The sequence below is a fragment of the Trichosurus vulpecula genome, chromosome 4 (assembly GCF_011100635.1).
Source record: "Trichosurus vulpecula isolate mTriVul1 chromosome 4, mTriVul1.pri, whole genome shotgun sequence".
NCBI lineage: Eukaryota > Metazoa > Chordata > Mammalia > Diprotodontia > Phalangeridae > Trichosurus > Trichosurus vulpecula.
This window is the reverse complement of record NC_050576.1, coordinates 330228081-330251149: the sequence shown is the minus strand read 5'-3', so window position 1 is coordinate 330251149 and position 23069 is coordinate 330228081. Positions and strand designations below refer to the sequence as shown.

The window sequence follows — 23069 nt, the reverse complement described above, 5'->3', positions numbered from 1 at the left end:
TAACCTAGTACTCCATCTGTGTAGTTACAAACATGTGCATGTACATACATGCACACATACATACACACCCTTATATTGGACAGATATTGCAAATGGACAGTGATTTTGGCCTAGAATTAAACAGGAAAGGAGAACACTGGACTGGACTGCTTTGTGAAAATTTAAAAACTTTTTTAATGACACCAAACTTTTTCCATGAAATAAAGAGCTACCTTCTTAATATCTAACAGTAATATTGTCTGATTATGAATTATGGAGTGCTATAGTCTCTAAAGAATTAAAATAAAATTCAAAAGCTATGGAGAGCTGTATGACAGATGTAAGCATGAGGCCATAAATAATGATTAAAAAAATTGAATCAGATTTAAGGATATCATCAAATAAATATGTGACAGAAAATTAAGACAAGCTGGTGCTCAGATGGCATGATTTAAGAATAACTGTCAGCTCATGTGTACCACTAACATCCTTCCAATATCAAGACAAAGCAAGGAAGCTTCCTCCCCCACCTCAGGCTTTGAGGTGGACCCTCTGCAGTCAATACATGGTCAAATATGTACAAGAGTCACAGAAGATGGGCTGCAATTTGTATCACTGGAGGAGTGTGCCCATGGATGAGATCACAAATCCTTTAGAGTATTTTGAATATTTTGGACCACAGGTGTTAAACATGCACTCCAGGGGACATATCTCCTGAGTGTGGCTAGGGCCAGATTAAAATGTAATTGGGAAATATTTAACAAAAAAATAAAATAATTAAAAAATAAAACTAAATAAATAAATAAATGATGTAATGAAACATAGCACTACATCTTAAAACTAAGTATGCAGCTGCAGGGACCCTTATGTATGCATTAGTGGCCCCCATTTCTATTTGAGTTTAACACCATGGCTCTAGACTACATATTAATAGAAATATGTCTAGAGCAAGGATTGGTGAGGGTTCCACTGAAATCCTCAATGTGAATACCATATCTGAAGTAATATGTTCAAATGAGAGTACACCATTTTAGGAAGAACATTGACAAGCTGTGGAACAAATACAATTGGTACCCAGAATGGAGGGGGAAACTTTGATTGTGTTATATAAGGTCCAGTCGAAGGAAATATTTAAGAAGATTTAGGGGAGTAAGCAATTGCTATTTTCAAGTGAGATAAAATGAAATTTCATATGTAAATTGCTTTAAATACTTAAAAGCACTATATAAATGTTAGCAATAATCATTATTTTCATATACTTAATAAATGATATTCATGTATAGTCTAAACCTGTGGATTCTTCAGTTTAGGGAACATTTCATATTGAAATTATCTGCAATAATGTAAGTGGGATTATGACAGAGAAAAAAGTGATATGACTACAAACTATCAAGGAAGAACTCAATCTACCCTTCCTAGTAACCATCATTATCCACTTGAGCAGCTCTGGTGCTGCTACTTTGCTGAGCTTGTGCTGGCTTATAATATAACAGTAAAGTGGCTTCACTGCCTTACATAAGTGGTCTCCTTCGGCACACTTCCAACCATCCCCACCTGGAATCCTGTCATCCCTTGCTCTGATGAACTGATCATCAGTTGCACTCTCTTCAATAATTCAGTAACCCTTGATCTGAATAACTTGAGTACCCCCTTCAGCAGTTCAGATCCCACTTTGTGGTTCTTGCCATACGTCCGAATGGTCACATGCTAGATCTTCCAATTGCTCTCAGATGTCCCTGTCCTAATTAGACATTCTGACATTCACCATCTGATTGAAACATCCTATCATTCTTCTTGTGCCTCACCCTTCCTAAACACACTCTTTGCACTCATTGACTTTCCTCTACCTGTTCTCCAAGTGTTCCCCCTTCTCTGGCTTCAATTTCTTCTCTTCCTATTCTTAACTCAATGGTTAGCCATTTCAACTCTACATTGCTCTCTGCTTTTGAATCCCTTACTGTCTTCTCCTCTGTATTGCTCATCTATTACCAAAATTCAGCCTTGGGTCAATCTCAGCATTTGCTAGTTCTGTTCCTATTAACAAGTTCGTTGAATGCTCCTGGAGGAAGTCTTGCAACCTGCTAACTGTGTATATTACACATTCATGTAATTAAATTTTAACTGGACATTATTGCTTTAAGGCAATTATTTTATTCTTCCCTAATTATTTCCTATCTCACTCTGCACTGACACTATTTCAGACTTCCTCTTTTCAACTGAAAGAGGTAATTGTGAGAGGCTTGAAGAGAAAAAACCTTGGCTACTATTTCACTGAGAAAATTGAGGTTATTTGATTTAACCTTCCTCTTTCCCCTTCTTTTCATCTCAAAATCCTTTGACATATCTTCCACTCTCTCTTCCTCTCCACTCTCTAACAAAAAATTGTTGCTTCTTTTTGCCAAGGCCAATCCCTATACATGTGTACTTGGCCTCTTCCCATTTTCTCCAGCAGATTGCAACCTCAATTATCTCCTCTGTTTCTCAAATCTCAAACCTCTTGCTATCTATTTTACTTCACTACTGTTTTAAATATGCCCAATTCTCCACATTTCCTTAAAACAGACAGACAACAAGAAAGTTTACCAGACCAGACCATGCCCTCAAGGTGTTGTCATGTGCTTTCTGAGACAAACTTAAAAAAATCTGTCTATGCTTGCTGTCTCCACTCTTCCTCTCATTCACTCTTCAGCCATTTGCAATTTGGTTTCTCACCTCATTACTCAACTCATACTACTCTTTTCAAAATTACTAACAAATGCAGGGTGACAAATATGGTTATTTTTTTCTCAGTCATTATTTTTCCAGAGCCTTTGGCATTTGACACTGTTGAGCAGGCTCTCCTCCTGGACAGTCTCTCCACTCTGGAATTTTGTAACACTAATCTCTTCTGATTCTCCTCTTATCTCTCTGAACACTCCCTCTCAATCTCCTTTGCTGGCTCATCATCCATATCCCTTACCCTAATTGTGGGATTTCATGTAGGTTCTGTCCTAGACCCTCTTCTCTTCTCACTCCACACATTACTTCTCTTCTCAACTCCATCAGTTTCCATAGTTACTGACATCTCTATGCAAGAGATGTATATCTACATACATGTCAGTGTACATGTCACTTTACGTTCAGACCCAGTATTTCCCCTGCACCTTGTTCCTGAATCACCCAATGGCTATTATAGATTTTGACATTTCAGAATGGGTATGTGAGAGACATTTCAAATTTAGCACATTCAAAACTGAGCTCATTGCCTTTCCTTTTAAACCTTTCCCTCTTCTAGATGTCCCTATTTCTCTTGAAGGTACCATCATCTTTCCATCTCTCACTTTTAGAATAATCTCACCATTAGTCTTGCCTGCACTCGCCTTCATCTCACATATCAGATTAGTTTCCAAATCATTTCATTTCTCCCTCTACAGTAGCTCTCACTTTTGCCTGCTTCTCCACACTCAGCATCTTAGTCCAGGTATCCCTCATTTCTCTCAATTATTCCAACAAGCACCAAAATGATTTCCCTGACTCATCTGACCATATGATTCTCCTAGTCATCAACTTCAGTGACCTCCTATTGCTTTGATATACCAACTCCTTTTTTTTTTTTTGGTTTTCAGTGCCTTAGCAATCTGGCCTCTACTTTAATGGGCTCGTTATTCCCTCTTCCAAATTCTGTGATTGAGCCAAATTGGACTTCTCCTTTTTCCTCTAATTTCCTATATTCATGCCTTTGCACTGTCTTTCTCCCATGCCTAGAATGCACTCCCTCTTTGTGCTTCTTACAATCTTTTTTCTTCCTTTAACATGCAGCTCTTGCGCCATATTCTTTAAGAAGTCTTTCTTGATTATCCTATTTACTGGGACCCTCCATTCCAAGCTCCCTTGTATTCAACTAGTCTGTATACAATTGTGTTTATTCCCGATATATATGTATGTGTGTGTGTGTCTGTATACATATATACATATATATGTGCATGTGTATGTATACATATACACAAACACACATTCATCTACTTGTCATTCCCATTAGAATGTAAGCCCTATTAAAGTAAAAATTGTTTAATTCTTTGAAATTGTATCTATAATACCTATAATAGTGTTTAGCAAATAGATTGTCTGACTGATTGATATAAAATGACAGCTTTATGTAGAAAGTGAGCATGGCACAATAGTTACAGTGCTAGGCTTGAAATCAGGGACCTGGGCTTGATTTCCATTTCAGACTTACTTTATTGACTATATTAACCTCTCATAGTCAGTTTCCTTACCTATATAACAGAATAAGTTATATTTATGCTAGAAGATCATAGATTCAGAGCTGGATGGGACCTTCTCATTTATTTAGTCGAACCCTAATGTAATAGATAAGGCAGAGTACCAGAGAGGTTCATTGATTAACTCAAGGTCATACAGATGGTATGCAGCAAAATCAGGACTTTAAGCATGGGTATTTGTCAATTAATCCAGGGTCCTCCACCTTCCCCCATACCACAAAACTTCTTTTGAAGAAAGTATTATGCAACCTTAAAGCACTATGTAAGTATGAATTATTATACATCGCAAGTATTAAAGGTATTAAAATTAGGGATCTTTAATTACTTTATCTTATTTATTTCTCCCCACACTCAGAAATCATTGAGAGTGTTTTTGGTATTTTATTTATTGTTATTTCTGTGCCTCGAACAGCGTTGAGAGTTACCTCTTTACTGCTGATTATTCACTGAATCACTGCTTTTGTGGTAACAAATATTAGCTACCATGGCCATTAAATAAATCACCAGCATCATTAGCAATGAATATTTATTAAGGGCCACCATGCCCTTGAGATGTTTACAATCCAGTTCAGGAAAGACAAATACAGAAATATATCAATTAAGGATATACAAGGCCATATATAGCCTGTGAGAACACAAATAAGATGGAGTCTCTTTTTGTGACTTTCATGGAGTAAAAACTTATTAATATGATAGTGGTTTGTTTACCATGCTAAATAAATCAAAGTAATTATAATTTCTCATTCTCTACTTATAGCCATTCTTTCCCTCTAAAAACAACTAAAATGAGATAATTTAATAGGCAAAACAAAGTCTAACTTTTTCTTCTGATTTCGTGAATTTCAAATACCAATAATATATATATGAAAACTTGACAGTAACCAATATAGGAAATTCATTTCATTTTTTCCATTATGTATTTTTAAGATCCCTGTTATTTGGAATGAGACATTATTAGAAAATTGAGATTAAATTTAGTGTGATCTTGAACCAAGGGGAAAAGGTTTGTATGCTAGAAAAGTCATTAGGCTAGAAGTTAATTGGAATCAACAAGCATTTCAGTACCCACTATGTGTCAGACACTGTGCTATGCATTGGGGATAAAAAGAAAGGAAAAAAAATGCCCCCGCTGTTAAGAAACTCACAGTATTATGGAGGAGGCAACAAGTAGATAGCTAGGCTCAAAAAACATATATTGGATAATTTAGAGATAGGTACCTTAGATATAAGATTTGTGGGTCTACTCTGTCACAAACTACCTATTTGACACTAGACAAATCATTTTTTCTCTGAAAGCCTCAGTTTATTTGTTTGTAAAATGATAGGAGTAGACTAGATAATCACTATGGTCTCATCTATATCTAAATTCCCAACTTCTTTGATAATTTAGATTGGTTGGTTTTGCAAAAATGTGGTTTGTTCATGCCAATGAAGAGTTTGGAGTAATAAACAGATTAATACGCAAAGTAGAAATGAGCGACTCATGAATGGCTGACAATATCTGGGCCAGTTTCAGACTGGCAACCTTATAGCAAGCTGCCTTCTAGTTATGAAACCATAACTAACAATATCACTGTTGCTACTGGAAAGGGCTTTCTTTTTTTTTTAATTTAAATTTATTTATATAACAAAGTTAGTTTTCAGCATTGATTTTCAAAAGAGTTTGAATTACAAATTTTCTCCCCATCTCTACCCTCCCCCCCACTCCAAGATGGCATATATTCTGGTTGCCCTATTCCCCAGTCAGCCCTCTCCTGTATTATCCCACTCCCCTCCCATCCCCTTTTCCCTTCCTTACTTGTAGGGCAAGATAAATTTCTATGCTCCATTGCCTGTGTATCTTATTTTCTAGTTGCATGCAAAAACTTTTTTTTTTCTTTTTGAACATCTGTTTTTAAAACTTTGAGTTCCAAATTCTCTCCCCTCCTCCCTCTCCACCCACCCTCCCTAAGAAGTCAAGCAATTCAACATAGGCCACATGCATGTCATTATGTATAACCCTTCCACAATACTCATGTTGTAAAAGACTAACTATATTTTGCTGCTTCACAACCCATCCCCCTTTATTGAATTTTTTCCCTTGACCCTGTCCCCTTTCCAAAGTGTTTGTTTTGGATTACCTCTACCCCCATCTTCCCTCCCCTCCATCATCCCCCCCTTTTTTATCTTCCTCCCTCTTCTTTCCTGTGGGGTAAGATACCCAATTGGGTATGTATGGTATTCCCTCCTCAGGCCAAATCTGATGAGAGCAAGGTTCACTCATTCCCCCCTCACCTGCCCTCTCCCCTCGTCCCACAGAACTGCTTCCTCTTGCCACCTTTATGCGAGATAATCTACCCCATTCTATCTCTCCCTATCTCCCTCTCTCAGTATGTTCCTCTCTCATCCCTTAATTTGATTTTATTTCTTTTAGCTATCTTCCCTTCATCTTCAACTCACCCTGTGTCTGCTCTCTCTCTTTTATATATATATACACATAGATATATACATACATACACATTCACTTATATATATACATACACACACACACACACACACACACACATACATATATATATATATATATATATATATATATATGCATATTCCCTTCAGCTACCCTAATACTGAGGTCTCATGAATCATACATGTCACCTTTCCATGTAGGAATGTAAACAAAACAGTTCAACTTTAGTAAGTCTCTTATGATTTCTCTTTCTTGTTTACCTTTTCATGCTTCTCTTGATTCTTGTGTTTGAAAGTCAAATTTTCTATTCAGCTCTGGACTTTTCACTGAGAAAGCTTGAAAGTCCTCTATTTTATTGAAAATCCATATTTTGCCTTGGAGCATGATACTCAGTTTTGCTGGGTAGGTGATTCTAGGTTTTAATCCTAGCTCCATTGACCTCCGGAATATCATATTCCAAGCCCTTCGATCTCTTAATGTAGAAGCTGCCAGATCTTGGGTTATTCTGATTGGGTTTCCACAATACTCAAATTGTTTCTTTCTGGCTGCTTGCAGTATTTTCTCCTTGATCTGGGAGCTCTGGAATTTGGCGACAATATTCCTAGGAGATTTCTTTTTGGGGTCTATTTGAGGAGGCGATCAATGGATTCTTTTAATTTCTATTTTGCCCTGTGGCTCTAGAATATCAGGGCACTTCTCCTTGATAATTGCTTGAAAGATGATATCTAGGCTCTTTTTTTGATCATGGCTTTCAGGAAAGGGCTTTCTAATCTAAACCCCTATGACTTAATTCCTTTAACTTTCCAAACCAAAATGCCTACTTCCTTAGCTGTGTGATGTCTTTCTCTATCAGAATATAAGTGTCTTGGGGCCACTAGGTGGTGCACTGGATAGAGCACCAGCCCTGGAATCAGGAAGACCTTAATTCAAAGCTGGGTTCAGATACTTCTTAGCTGTGTGACTCTGGGCAAGTCACTTAACCTTGATTGATTTTAAAAAAGAATATAAGATTCTTAAAGTTAGGGACTATATTTGCTTTTGTATTTATATCTGAAACCTTTAGCTTAGTACTTGGCACATAGTGGCCTCTTGAGAAATGCATATTCGTTAATTTCTATTATGCAAGCAAGTATTGATAATATACGAAAGGCACAGGAAAGACTTTTATGTTACATTTTTTGCTCGTAGTCCTTTAGTCAGTCAACAAATATTTATTAAGAACCTACTATGTGTCAGGCACTGTAATAAGTGTTGGAAACACAAAACAAAAACAAAAAAAGTCTCCAGTTTCAAGGAGGTTACATTCCAATGGGAGAGAATAAAGCACATAGAACCTTAGATACACAGTAATTGATATCAGTCAGTAATAGTAAGTCAAGCACTGGTTGTGGCCATTAGGGGGTGCCATAGTGCACAGAGTGCTGAGATCAGGAAGACTTGAGTTTAAGTCTGGTCTCAGACAAATGTGAATAATAATAGCAGCCACTTTGTAGGTTATGTAAGGATCAAATGAGATAATATTTATAAATAATAATACAGTGCCTGGCACATAGTAGGTTCCTTAAATGTTACTTATCATTATTATTATTATTACTATTAGACCCCAGAAATAGAATCGAATTGCTGGAAACCACACTGACACAGAGAAAGTTCTCAAAAGAAAGAGATGATGACGATACTCAAAGCAGAAAAAAAAAAATGTAAACTGCCTATTCCCGCTTTTTCAAAGCATACTGTTTTCCCCTTTCCCAAGATGAACGAATTTAGATTCTGATTTACAAAACTATGAATCTTTCTTTGAGGCAGACTATGCTGTTAATTAAGTAACCAAAAAAAAATTCCCTATAAATGGCAGTTAATTTTCTCAAATAAAACTTTTATACAATCATTAAAATATTAATGAATGAATAATGATTTCTCCAGTGCCTACTAGATGCTAGGCACTGTGCTAAGTGATAAAGATCCAAAGAAAGGTAAAAGGCAGTTCATAGTCTAATGGAGGAAACAACATACAAAACAAACTATATACAAATGCAATAAATACAGAATAAATTGGAAATAATCTCAGTAGGAAGACACTAGCATTGATCAAGAAAGACTGCTTGTAGAGGATGAGATTTTAATTGGGATTCCAAGAAAGCCAGGAGATAGAGATAAAAAGAGAGAAAGTATTCTAGGTTTGGGGAACAATCAGTAAAAAAACCTGAAGTCTGGCGATGTAGTATCTTGTTTGTGGAACAGCAAGGAGGTCAGTGTCACTGGATCGTGGGGTAGTTGGTAACAAGAAAGATGTAAGAAGACTGCAAAGGTAGAATGGGTGCATAGTTGTAAAGGTCTTTGGATGTCAAACAAATGATTTTACATTTGATCCTGGAGGTGATAGGGAGCCAGGAGAGTTGACTGAATCAAAGGAGGGGGTAACACGGTTAGACTTGCGCTTTAGGAATTTGACAGCCAAACAGAGGGGATGGGCTGGAGTACAGAGATAATTGAGGCAGGGAGACCAGCCATCCAGCTAGAACAGTAGTACTGGCATGTGGTAATGAGTGCTAGAACCAAGGTGGACAGTGGGGCATATACAAGTGATGTTATGAAGGTAGGAATGACAGGACTTGTCAATAGACTGGCTATGGGGATTGGAATGGTGAGAGATAGTAAGGAGGTATGGTGGATATCTAGGTTGTGAGCCTCAGTGACTGGAAGCCTGGGGGGCTGGGAGGAAGTTGGTGCCTTCTACGGTAACAGGGAAGTTCAGATACAGGGACAGTTTCAGAAAAAAAGACAATAAATTCATTTTTGGACATGTTTAGTTTAAGATGCAAAAGAACATTAAGTTTCAGATGTCTAATAGTTGGAAATATGAGTGTGCAGGTTAGGAAGGAGGTTATGATTGGATAAGTAGATCTGTAAACCATCATCAAAGAGATGATGAAACCATGGGAACTGATGAGATTACCAAGTGAAATCATAGAAAGGGGGAAGAGAAAAGGGACTGGGTTGTTTTTGAGTCATTTCAGTAATATCTGCCTGACTTTTTGTGACTCCATTTGGGGTTTTCTTGTCAAAGATAAGGGAGTGGTATGCCATTCCCTTCTCCAACAACAATAATAACAATTCATTATGAAAAGGGCAGGTAGTATAGAGCACCAGTCCTGGAGTCACTTAGTCCCAATTTGCCTCTGTTTCCTCATCTGTAAAATGAGCCGGAGAAGGAAATGACAAACCACTGTAGTATCTTTGCCAAGAAAAGCCCAAATGGTATCATGAAGAGTCTGACAGAACTGAACAACATACTCATCATGATTTTTTAGTGGTACATATAAGAAGAATGTATCATTTCTTGGAATTTATATTTGTGGGTTTGGGAGAAGGGCATATGTCAGGGAGGAAATACGCATTTATATAGCACTTATTATGTGCCAGCCACTTTACAAATATCTCATTTGATCCTCACAATGACCTTATGAGGTGGGTACTGTTTTTTTATTACATAATTTATTTTCAGTTTTCAACCTTCACTTCCACAAGATTTTGAATTCCAAATTTTCTCCCCATCTCTCCCTTCCCCCCACTCCAGAACAGCATGCACCCCAATCACCCCTTTCCCCAATCTGCCCTCCCTTCTATCACCCCCTTCTCCTATGCCTCATCCCTCTACCTGTAGGGCAAAATAGATTTCTGTACCCGATTGCCTCTACATCTTATTTCCCATTTGCACGCAAAAATAATTTTTTAACATTCATTGTTTTGAAGCTTTGAGTTCCACATTGTCTCCTTTCCTTCCTCCTTCCCCACTCACCCTCACTGAGAAAACAAGCAATTCCATATAGGTCATACATGTGTAGCCATGCAAAACACTTCCGTAACAGTCGTGTTGCCAAAGACTAACCACATTTCCCTCTATCCTGTCCTTTCCTCCATTTATTTCATCCTCTCCCTTGACCTGTCCCCCCAAAAGTATTTGCTTCTGATTACTCCTTCCCCCAATCTTCTGTCCTTTCTATTACCACCCCCTCTTTTATTCCCTTCCCCCCTGCTTTCCTGAGAGGTAAGATAGATTTCCATACCCAATTGTGTATGTTATTCCCTCCTTAAGCCAAATCCAATGAGATAAGGCTCACTTATTCCCTCTCACTTCCCCCCTCTTCCCCACCCAGTGGTGGCGAAGGAGCATAAAAGCTTGTTCTTGCCTCTTTAATGTGAGATGTTTTAGATAGGTACTACTATTATCCCCATTTCACAGATGAAGAAACCGATGTCAATAAAGGGATTTTGCAGCCCTGAAAACAGTATATAAATTCCAGGAAAATGAGAAGCAGTTTGGTATAGAAGAAAGAAGACTTGATTTATAGTCAGAGAACCTGGGATTGAATCCTGCCTCTGGCATCTATTGCATAACACTGGGCACGTAGTTTAACCTCTCTGAGCCTCAGTTTTCTCATTTGTAAAATGAGGTGTTGGACCAGATGGTCTTCAAGGCATATTCCATCTCTAATCTATGATTCAGTGATTCCATGAATGTAATGATTTCCATTCACATGTCAACCTTCATAGTTGTTTCCATTTTTAAACTTTAGAAAGTTCCCTGACCCTCTTCCTCCATTAACCCCAAATCGGTTCACTTTCTAGGGCAGGATATTTTAAATCAGAAAGTGGAGCTGAGTACTGTGAAGAGACTCACCAGAATGACAGGGACTGATTGCCCTAATAGTAACTCCCAGTTAATTTCCTCTCCAGCAGGAACTGAAGATGGGCTTTTTCAGTGTTTTGTGTATTTATCTTTTCACAAACTCCTGTGAGTCTTTATGTTGTCTGCCTTTTCTATGGGTATGAAATAAAATCTGTCTTCAAACATAATTTGCCTGTATTACCTTGAGTGCTCACTCTGCACCTGAACACATTTTTTTTTGAAACCAACAATTATGGAAACAGGCATAAAGCCCGGATGAGAATAATAAGCCAAAGAGAGATAATGACCTTTGATAGGTCAGTCTTTGTTATTGAACCTGTTGGGTCTGAACTTATAGTCTTGGGGGGCTCTGGGTCACAGATTATAGGGTCATTGAAAGCAATAGATAATTTCCCACTCTCTTCTCCTCCCATCACTTCCATCACTCATACATTATCATAGCCTCATTATCATTTTGCAGTGCCGATCCAAGATAAATATACTAATAGAAAAGCTTAAGAGAGGGTTTATCCAATGCGTATAATAGTTTGCACAGAAGATAATTAGTTTTTTCCTGTATGCAATTATTCCACTTTTTTGAGTTATTATGGGTTTCATTTATGAAGCTCTTATTTTTCTAGGTTTGAAGCAATTGCCACAATATAATCTGAATGCAGTGTATCTATATGACAAAAAAAGTATAGAGCTAACATTTTGAAAATAGTTGTTTCCAAGAACAACAGACATATTTGTTTGATTTTATTTGTTAATGTCTACTTGGAAACAGTAGGATTCCGTTTGTGCCCTTATCTTTTGAATTCATCTGAAATGTTGCTAAAATATTGTAAGTGTTAGTTTATATAAGTCCTTGAAATAGTCACAGAAGATTTTTTATTATTTCTAATATGACTGCATCTAAATATAACTTATTTATGATATCTCTCACTTAGGCTTCAACATGTAATGCCATTCTTTGTATCTATTCCCATGGACCAATAATTTGCATGGCAGGTAGAAGTATGTGAGATCAGGGAATCATAAGGTTATTAGCTTTACCAAACAGTTCTATTATAACTAAACTGAAAAAATTATTGTCCTACTGTAAGGCATATCTAATATTGTATGTATTTTCCTTTAATATAGTTAATATTCATTTGAATGAGGCTGTTCAATTCATGTTATAACATGTTCTGCAATATTCCCTGTCTATTTCTTCTCAACAGGAATTTGTACTAAATAACAACAGAGTACTATATGGGTGTGTGTGTGTGTGTGTGTGTGTGTGTGCATGTATTAACACATCTGTGCATATATTTATGCACGTATTTATTTTGTGGGAATTATCTATACTGATAAATAATTTTATGAATTCATGCATTTTTTCTTTGTTAGGAGTGACAGTACTGGAAGGTCCAATTTATGCTGTTGGAGGCCATGATGGCTGGAGCTACCTGAACACAGTGGAGAGGTGGGATCCACAAAGTCAGCAGTGGACATTTGTAGCAAGTATGTCAATTGCTCGGAGTACAGTTGGTGTGGCAGCACTAAATGGCAAGTGAGTAGGTTACCTTGTTCTGTTACTTGAATACTGTGTAAGGTAATCATTGTTCTCGTTTTACTTTTTGACAATCTCTGAGTAAGATAAATGATGCTAATTTAAATGTTTTGGATTTTGTCATTTCTGCCTTAGTCACCACGGATAAATGACAAATGAAGATATATTTCCTTATATTTTATTACTTGGAATTTCATTATCACCCCTGTACTGAAATACCTTGAACTAAAACCCAACTCTATATACTGGCAGTTCCAAGAGTTTTATGGTTTTTTGATGGTTTGTAGTGGCCAAAGGATTACTCACCCAGTGACCAATCTACTGGTGATAAGGTTCTTTATATTCAGTTTAGTCTGTCCCCAAATATCAGACTTGCTCTGTTTGATGGAACTGCTCCATATGCATTTACAGTGTGATGCCAGTCAAAAAAGCCAATTCAGTGCTGTATAGCATTGAGAGGTATTGCTTTCATGAATAAGAGAATGACTACCTTCTTATGTCCTATGCTGGTCAAGCAAGATCTGGAGTACTGAGTTCAGTCCTGTGCATCACATTGTAGGAAGTATATTGATAGAAGCTGGGGAGTATACAGAAAGGGCAACTAGAGGAGGAAAATCACTGAAGGAACCGGGGATCTTTAGCCTGAAGAAGAGGTGACTCAGGAGGTACATTACTCTCCACAAATATTTGAAGACTTATTCTACTTCCAGATATCAGAAACAATATCAATGGTTTGAAATAGTAAAAATGGAAATTTGGCCTTGATGTGAAGAGAGGAGAGAAAAACAAAACTTCCTAGCAATTAGAGCTACCCCCAAGTGTAATGGACTTTCTCCCAAGTTGGTGAGTGTACCTTTGATAGAGAGTTTTAAGCAAAGGGTGGATGACCACTTCTTTGGTGTGTTGTAGCACAGATTATTTGTCAGGTATGCGTTGGACAATCTCTATGGCTGCTAAAGCCACTCCTAACTGAAATTTTATGATTTCATATTTCTGTGATAGAACTTTCTAGAATTTGAGTTCTGTTGGCACAGATTTTATGGGGTCACATTACAGGATCTTTGGGTGCTCATTAAGTAAATGTGCATACACCTGAAAACAACACTGAAACTATTTTATAAAGCATACATTAGGTCTAGATGTATACAGGTGAATCTTAAACATCACTGCAATTTTATTGCTGGCAGAATTACTGGTTAATCCTTAAAAGGGAATCTTTCTTCTTCTGGAAAAGTCATCAAAAATTGAAATCGTATCTCTAGGAAATGACTTCTTTGTATCTCTTGAGTAAACATTCTATCCAGTCATCTTAAAAAAAAATCTCTGTTTTTGGTTCCAAGTTTATGATAGAATGATGGTGTTTTTGTAACACAACTTAACCTTAAAAGGATCATATTTGATATGAACAAAGTATTGCTGAAATAAATATTTTAAATGGCATTTTAGTTTTTACAATTACATGCAAAGATAGTCTTCAACATTCACTTTTTATAACATTTTGAATTCTAAATTTCTCTCTCTCCCTTCCCTCTGCCTTCCCCAAGACAGCAAGCAATCTGATATAGGTGATACGTGTGCAGTCATGTCAAACTTATTTCCCCATTAGTCATGTTGTAACAAAAGGGATGTTGTTACAAAAGGGAAAACCATGGGAAAAAAGAGTGAGAGTAAAATGGTTCGATCTGCATTCAAACTCCATAATTCTTTCTCTGGATATGGATAGCATCATGAGTCTTTTGGAATTGTCTTGGATCATTGTATTGCTGAGAATAGGCAAGTCATTCACAGCTGATCATGTGATATTGCTGTTACTGTATATAATGTTCTCTTGGTTCTATTTGCTTTACTTTGCATTAGTTCATGTAAGTCTGAAATAAATACTTTCAGTATTTTTATGGAATAATCAGTACCTTAATGGTAGAGGCATCTTTGAGTAGTGAAAAAGAAGCTGGTCTCAAGAGGCAAGAGGACATGAGTTCATGTCCTTTCTCTGAAATATACTGACTGTGTGACTTTGAGCAAGATACTTAATCTATTAGTGACCCAGTTGGTGTATGCCAACTTTTTAATAGGCAATAAACATTGATTAAGAGCTTGCTATGTGCACTGTGCTAAATGCTTGGAATACAAATAAGAAAAAGAAAGACAGTCCTGGCCCTCAAGGAACTTACATTTCTTTCTCCAGTGGATTAATACAAATTAATTAAATTAATTAATACAAATACAAATACAAGTGACTTGCCCAGGGTCACACAACTTGTAAATGTCTGAGGTTAGATTTCAACTCAGGTCTCCCTGACTCCAGGCCCAGAGCTCTAGCCATCTAGCTGCCTCCATGATATCACTATAAATTAGTTATATAGATATAGACATGTACTTATTATTCTTCAATAATGAAAACATGTTTCTAATTCTCATAAAATATGTATAATTAGGCCACTTGAGAAATATCCTAGAATTGTTTTACTGTCAACATAATATTGATGTGATTTTTTTACTTTAATTTTTCCATTTTCAACTTTTATTCCTTCTTTACATTTGTGACAGTTTATAAAGCATGGTAAACCAAGCATGTAACTTATTTTTTCATTTTCTGACTAAGAATTTGGTGGTACCATGTCTACTACTTGACAGAACTAACTATAAATGAAGCAAAAATTTGTCTAATGTAAGAAGTGACAAAGACCTGTCTTCCTAGGACAATCAGCTCTCATGTCTCCTACCTAATAGTTGCATAAATAAAGAAGATTTCTCAAGTACCAAATGTATGCAGGATCAAAGAATCATATATTTAGTGCTGGGGGGCAAACCTTTGAGGACGTTTATTTTAATCCTTCCCCTCTTATGTATTACAGATATGGAAACTGAGTTCCAGAAAGATTACAAGTAATTTGCCCACGGTCAAAGATGTAGTAAATGAAAGATGTAGGATCTGAATCCAGGTTCTCTGACTTCATACCTAGTGTTCTTCCACTACAGAATACTGCCTATTTAGTGCAAAATTGAAAGTATTTTTATTATTACAAAAAATGCTTTTAGAATGTAAATAACTTTAGGGTTAAAGAAAAGGATTTTATTTCTAGGCAGTGGCAAGATTCAACATGAGTGGGTACCTCTCTACATAAATGAGAAATGTACTAATGTCTTCTATGTCACCTTGCTATTCTGCAATGGAAAACTACTGGTCTGGGGTGTAAGCTTTAATATAAGCAATGATCCACTTATACCAACAAATCAGGATTCATTTCTCACATTGTAGGCAAAAGTATCTACATTCATTTGAGACTCCAGGAGAAACTCTAATGTAAAACAATTTCATTTCCTTCTGAATCACATAAAGATACAAGGTCATAGAAAAAAAAATATAAAATAATCAAGCTGTTCTCTTATTTTAATGCATAAGGAATTACAATGGTATAAATTTAACAGCTGTGCATAGTTGCAAATTTATTATCATATAGGGAAAAGGCATTTGGTCATATTTCAATGATGGAACTTTAAAAAAAAGCTATTGATGAACATATATAATTATTGTATGGTATCAAAGAAATGGAATGTTTCTCATTAGATTTTGGTTTGTTTGTTTGTTTTCCTTTCTGTAAAGAGGCATCACGGTTTATTGCATAGAGAGGTGGCCTCAAAGTCAGGAAGACCTGGGTAAAAGCCTTGCCTGACTCTGGCTATGTGATCTTTCATGAGCCTTTTAATTTACTTAGGTAACTCTCTAAGATTGTGAATTTCAGAGCATTTGTAGAACTGAATGGGTAGAATGTTCTTCATTCTGCAGAATTCCTACACCTATGAAATCACAGATACCACTTTTAGCTTGTGGGCTGTACCTAAACTGGCTCAGACTGGATTTGGCCCTGGGGCATTAGTTTGCCAACCCTTGCTTTGGATCCATTCTTCATATTCCATGCAGCCAAGAACAGGAAGTAACTTGGGTACATCTGGATGTTTTGCCATCTGTACCTCCACCATGTCTGTCACTCTTCTCCAACTCCTAATTTTTCACTTCTTTTTCTGAGAAGAGTAATCAAATTAATACTACCATTGTTGCTGGAAAGAGCACAACACCATTCCCAATACCTGTAACTCCCCAGACCAAAGCTCCCTTCTCAGGTCAACTATTCTAATATGTTTTATACTCTTTAAAATGTAAAATTCCTGAGGGCAGAGACTGGCTCAATTTTTAAATTTGTATCTCTGGTTCCTGGTACATAGTAGAGAGATTCTGTGCACCAAGTGCAAGATGAGGTCCTAGACACTCATACGGATACTGAGATCGTATGCAGGTATAGAAATAGGGGCTAACTGTGCAGCTATGTTGCCCACTACCTAGTTTTAGGTTATAGATCCAGGAAACAGAAATAGGGACCTGCACTAAGAAGTGGCATTCCAGGAGGAAAATTGTGTACCAAGCAAGGAGCAAGTTTAGAAACATATAGCAACAGTACAACATAGATCCACAGGAATGGAATGGATAGTCACCTTCTAGACCAAACTGTAGTCTAAAGAGAGATAACCATGGCACAAGTCCCTCTCAGTTCACAAAAATGACCTTCCTAAAGTGCAATTGTTACTGTGTCTTCCCGCAAACCTCCCCCTGCCCCCAACACATACACATCAATAAACTCCAGTGTCTCTCCATCACCCCCAGGAACAAATATAAAATCCTTCATTTGTCATTCAAGCCCTTCAATATCTACCCTCTACACACACACACACACACACACACACACACACACACACACACACCCCTTCTTATGCCTTCACCCCAACCCCCACATATATTGTAATCCATTGACCCCTCCTTGCTGTTCCTTGAACAAGACATCCCCAACCCCTGAGTCTGGGTATTTTCTGTGGCTATCCCTCTCCCCTATGCTTGAGTATTGTCCATCCTTATCTCTGCCTCCTGGTTTATTTGATTTCCTTCAAGTCCCACCTAAATTCCATCTTCTACAGCAAGCCTTCCTGATCCCCCTTATTTACAATGTATCCTATATATAGCTTATTTGTACATAGTTGCTGCTTCTTGTGTCCCCATGAGACTGTGAGCTCCTCGAGAGCAAGGACTATTTTTTTACCTTTCTTTGTATTTCCAGTGGTTAACACAATGCCTGACACATATTAGGTGAATAATAAATGTTTATTGACTATTTATTGATCTTACTCTGAACTAGGACAGTTTTCCAGCCGGAGAATACTGGCCAAGTCCAGCAGCATCTACATATAAGTTGTTAACACGAACTTTGACCTAAGCTTCACTTCAACCCAATATCTTTTATGGGCAGCTAGGTGGCACAGTGGATAGAGTGCCAGGAGTAGAGTCAGGAAGACCTGAGTTCAAATCCAATCTCAACACCGTGGTCTTGGGCAAGTCATTTAACCTCTGTTTGCCTTGAAGACAGCTAGGTGTCTTAGCGGAAAGATCTCTGCGAAGGAAGATCTGAGTTCAAATCCGACCTCAGACACTGACTATGTGACCCCTGGGCAAGTTACTTAATCACTGTTTGCCTTAATCCACTGGTGAAGGAAATAGCAAACCACTCCAGTATCTTTGTCAAGAAAACCGCACGAATGTTATTGGTGTGATATGGTCCACCAAGTTTTAAGTTAGACGTGACTGAATAATTCAACAAGAACAATTAGACAGATAGCCTGAGAGTGGTTCTATCTTAATGATATCAATGATGACGCATGCTGTCCACTTCCTAATGAAGAGATAAGAGACTAGAATAAGGTATATATGTAATAGAACATATAATAAAAGCAGATGTATAGGACTTTCAGGGAGCCCTGTCCTCTATCCAAACTCATTCCCTACATGGACATGAAAATGGAGAACATTAAAATGTTTTGCAGCAAAGGCGGGCCAAAAAAAGAAAGAAAATGAAGAAATTGGTAGAAAAGAATTTTCTGCAGGGATAATAAAAACTTGACTCATTGGAAATGGTAACTATTCAACTTAAATATGATGGTTTAAAAGAAATCTCTGCATTACGTAGTTTTTCTTTTGTATGTTTGTAACAAAAAATACAGTCCAAGTTGTATTTAATTTTTAAAGATATATATATAGAAGCAAATATTCTGAATGTGGCCTGAATCATGTTTAAATACTGTTGGCTCATATTGATTATGATGCTGGATAAATACATATATACATACAGATAGATGGATTCCTAGATAATTCTAGGTAGATAGATATAGATATATCAATAGGTATAGCTCTATCCATCTATATGTGTGTGTGTTTGTATGTATAGTCAACTTGTTTTACTGTCTTGAGTTCTGTCTTAATTCTGCAAAATAAAAGTTGCATATTTTTGTAAAAAAATTATGTAATATGTATGTATACATGTGTATATATTCATATATGCATGCATGTTAGGTTCCTTTTGGACATAGTCAATGTGGACATTTGTTTTGTTTGACTACCCCATGTTTGCAATAGTGGTTTTATTTCCTTTTGTTTTTATTTTTCCCTTTTATTTAAGGAAAAGGGAGAGAAGGCAGAATTTTCCTGATTGGAAAAGAATAAAATTTAGTTAATACTCAAAAAAGAAAGCAGAAGACTGGTAGAATAAGTTATTAGAATAGATGGCAGATTTCAAGTGAGGTCAAAGGCATCAAGGATTGAACTTATTCAGAAAGAAAAGAAGACCTAGGATCTACTCCTGTACTCCACTGAAAAGATTAAAGCCATCCTATGTTAGTTCTCTCCTTTGTTCCTCATGAGTTCTCAGCATTTTCACCTTCTCTCTCAATTCTGGTCACAGAAGAAAAGAAGAGAAAAAGATGTTTGAACAGTCAGTATGGAGAAAGAGATGTGAGTTAACAGGGCAAAGTGGAAAGATTATCATGCATCGGCAATAGCTCAGCTGAGGTTTTGTGTCAGGAATTTCTGGCTATTTCCAGAGAAGTTTAGCATCCTTGTAGCATGAGCAAAGGAATCAAGTGATGGGTTTTTACCAAAGGATGACATTTAGCAGGTCAGGAATGGCAGGTTAGTGGGGCAAAGGATTATAAAAGAGTAACTTTTAAAATATTCAAGTAGTAGGTCATGATGGGTAGCTATTAAAGATAGGGCATGAAATGAATACTGGTTAAATTCAGTAACACATTGTAAGGAAGGAAGTATATGGAAAACATAAGGAAAAAAGTAATACCAGAGTTCAGAGTTCAGAACTAAGATTGAATATTCTATGTCAGGATTAGGGTTGATCAGAGTAGGAATTGTGAGACTTTATAGAAGGGGAAATGTTATAGATGTTTAATTTGCAGAAAAGGCATTGAGGCTAATGTGCAAATGTAATAAGAGGTAGATTCTGATGACTTGCTAAATAGTGAAATAACAAAATCCATTGAATTTCAAACCACAGTTTTTTAAATGTTTGCGTTATATTGACTATTTAAATAACATTAATAGGGGATTTACAGGTTGTATTACCTTGAACTTATATACTATGTAATAAATGTTTATATGAAATTACATAACAGTTGCAAAAGAAAACATATGCACATTCCTTCTAGTAAATACTTAAACATGTCATAGATAGTTTTCCTGAATCCTTTTCCAGAAATAATTAGATATATTAACATGTAAACTAGCATTTTGACCATGCAGATTTTTAATGAAAAAGGATAAACCTCAAAAATTGACAAAAATAAGATGACAAATCTATTCTTTTCATTGATTGTTATACAACACTTTCATCCACTACTGTTGCTTATAGCAAATGTTGCAGTCCATTAGTAAGAATAACAAAGAGGGACTAACAGTTCTTCATAGGCGAAAACATGAGTCCAGATGGCATGGTGGCTCTCTTGGACTTCTGTCAGGATGCTGTGACTCCATATATGTCTCTCTTTAAGGATGGTTTAGAAATGGAGAAATGTTAACAAATTCACCTGTCATCATAACTGGCTGGTTTATTTTTGGTTTATTTATTTTTAGTTTTCAGCATTCACTTCCATAAGTTTCAAATTTTCTGCTCCTCCCTCCCTCCCAAAGACAGCTATGCTGTCTGATATAGGCTCTACATATACATTCTTATTAAACATATTTTCACATTAGTCATGTTGTATAGAAGAATTATAACAAATGAAAGTAACCATGAGAAAGAACAAAATGAAACAACAACAAAAGAAAATAGTCAGCTTTGCTCTACATTCAGACTCCATAGTCCTTTCTCTGGATGTGGATAGCATTTTCCACCATGAGTCCTTTGGAATTGTTTTAGGTCCTTGCATTGCTGAGAAGGGCTAAGTCTATCAAAATCAGCCATCTCACACTGTGGCTGCTACTGTATACAATGTTCTCCTGGTTCTGCTCACTTCACTCAGCATCAGTTCATGTAAGCCTTTCCAAGTTTTTCTGAAGTCTGCCTAGTCATACTTTCTTATAGCACAATAGTATTCCATTAAATTTATATGCCACTACTTGTTCAGCCATTCCCCATTAATGGGCATCCCCTCCCCCTCAATTTCCAGTTCTTGGCCACCACAAAGAGAACTTCTATAAATATTTTTGTACATGCGTGTCCTTTTCCCATCTTTATGATCTCTTTGGGATACAGCTTTAGAAGTGGTATTGCTGGGTCAAAGGGTATGAACATTTTTCTAGCCCTTTGGGCATAGTTCCAAGTTGCTCTCCAGAATGGTTGGATTAGCTCACGGCTCCACTAACAACAAATTAGTATTCCAACTTTCCCACATCTCCAACACATATCATTTCCCTGTTTTGTCATGTTATTCGCTGCTGCTTTCTGTCCTCTACAGAACAGAAGGACTTGGACAAACTTGGACTGATATCATCTTGAGCTTTATTCACTTATTTTTGACCTTGATTTATTTGGAGTGGAGGCATTTTTTTAAACATGCCATGTAGGCTGTCTAAAGTAAAACATAATTAAATCCCCACTCCCTCACCACCAAAAAAGAAAAGGACATTTTTGAGTTTGTGGGGTCAAATGGTTCTGCTTATTTATTTTTCTTTCAGAGTTCAAATTGTAAATTATTGGCATTATCTTTAAGCTTCAGACAATATTTAATAGATCATAGCCATTTTTTGTGGTTTGTCAATTGGTAATTTTATAACTAATTCCAATTATTTGGTGATGATAATTTCAATTACTGGGTATCCACACATATTAAACTCAGTCTAAAGATACTAGCTTTTGAGCTGAAAGCCCCTTGGAGGTCGCCAAGTACAACCTCTCCCTCATTTTATAGAACCTGAAACCAAGAGAGGTTAAGGGATTTGAGAAGGGTCACACAGCTAATAAATAGCACAGCATTTGAACCCACAGATCTTCTAACTCCAAATATAAAACTTCTTCTACTATATATCAGGCTGCCTTTCTATGAAAAGCTACAGGACACCATGTTGACTGATAAGCTAAGTCATTATAGACTTATTTGCCCTGACTAGAAAAGAAGGCCTATTAAGATGCCAGTGAACTAATTTCTTCCCAAAGTGGCTTACTAATAATTAGTCTTATCTATATGGAAACTAGAGACAACCAAAGAATCAATAAAAAATTCCATCTTCATTTTCCTCAAGTTTCTTCCTTATAATTGTTTTCCATATAATCCATTGCTTGTGTGAAACTGACTATATAAGAGGAAATCTAGCCACGTCTCATTGGATGGCCCCAGTGTAACATAGATATTATTGGTTTTCTTCAGCCACTCCCTTCACTGCCTTGGATCCACCTCCTCCACAGTAGGATCTTAGTGAGCATACATGAGAGGAAGAGGCAATGTGACCAACATGGCTCAGACAGCAATGGCTGCCATAAAAGAGCAGTTCCATGAACAAGTCACAAATGCTCAGCACCCTAGGCCACTTCCTAGGACATATATGCTATAGTAAGTTATAGAGAGATTGTTATCTGACATGGTAGAGGGAGTTACCACACTAGAATTTCCATCACAGATCCTTTAAAGATTCACATCAGTGAGTAAGTTGAGAGGCAAAGAGTTTAAGTGATCTGCCCAAGGTAAAGCATCAAGTGCCAAAAGAACTCAGTGGTAGTGAAATCAGAGGAGGAGGTTCAGATTCCACCTCTGACACTTGCTATGTGTTACCTTGGGCAAATCACTGTTACTGCTCCTAAAATTCCTAAATTCTAAAATGATAAGAGTTGGAGA

At 36.8% G+C, this 23069-nt stretch overlaps 1 protein-coding gene across 2 annotated transcripts in view; it reads left to right on the top strand.

Annotated features, from left to right (window-relative positions):
* Positions 1–23069, top strand: part of KLHL1 (kelch like family member 1) — a 563316-nt gene that overhangs the window by 490093 nt on the left and 50154 nt on the right. For both annotated transcript variants that reach the window (XM_036757924.1, XM_036757923.1), the window contains one exon: positions 12749–12911. In XM_036757924.1, coding sequence (XP_036613819.1) covers positions 12749–12911 — 163 coding nt within the window. The remainder of the gene's footprint in view (positions 1–12748; positions 12912–23069) is intronic.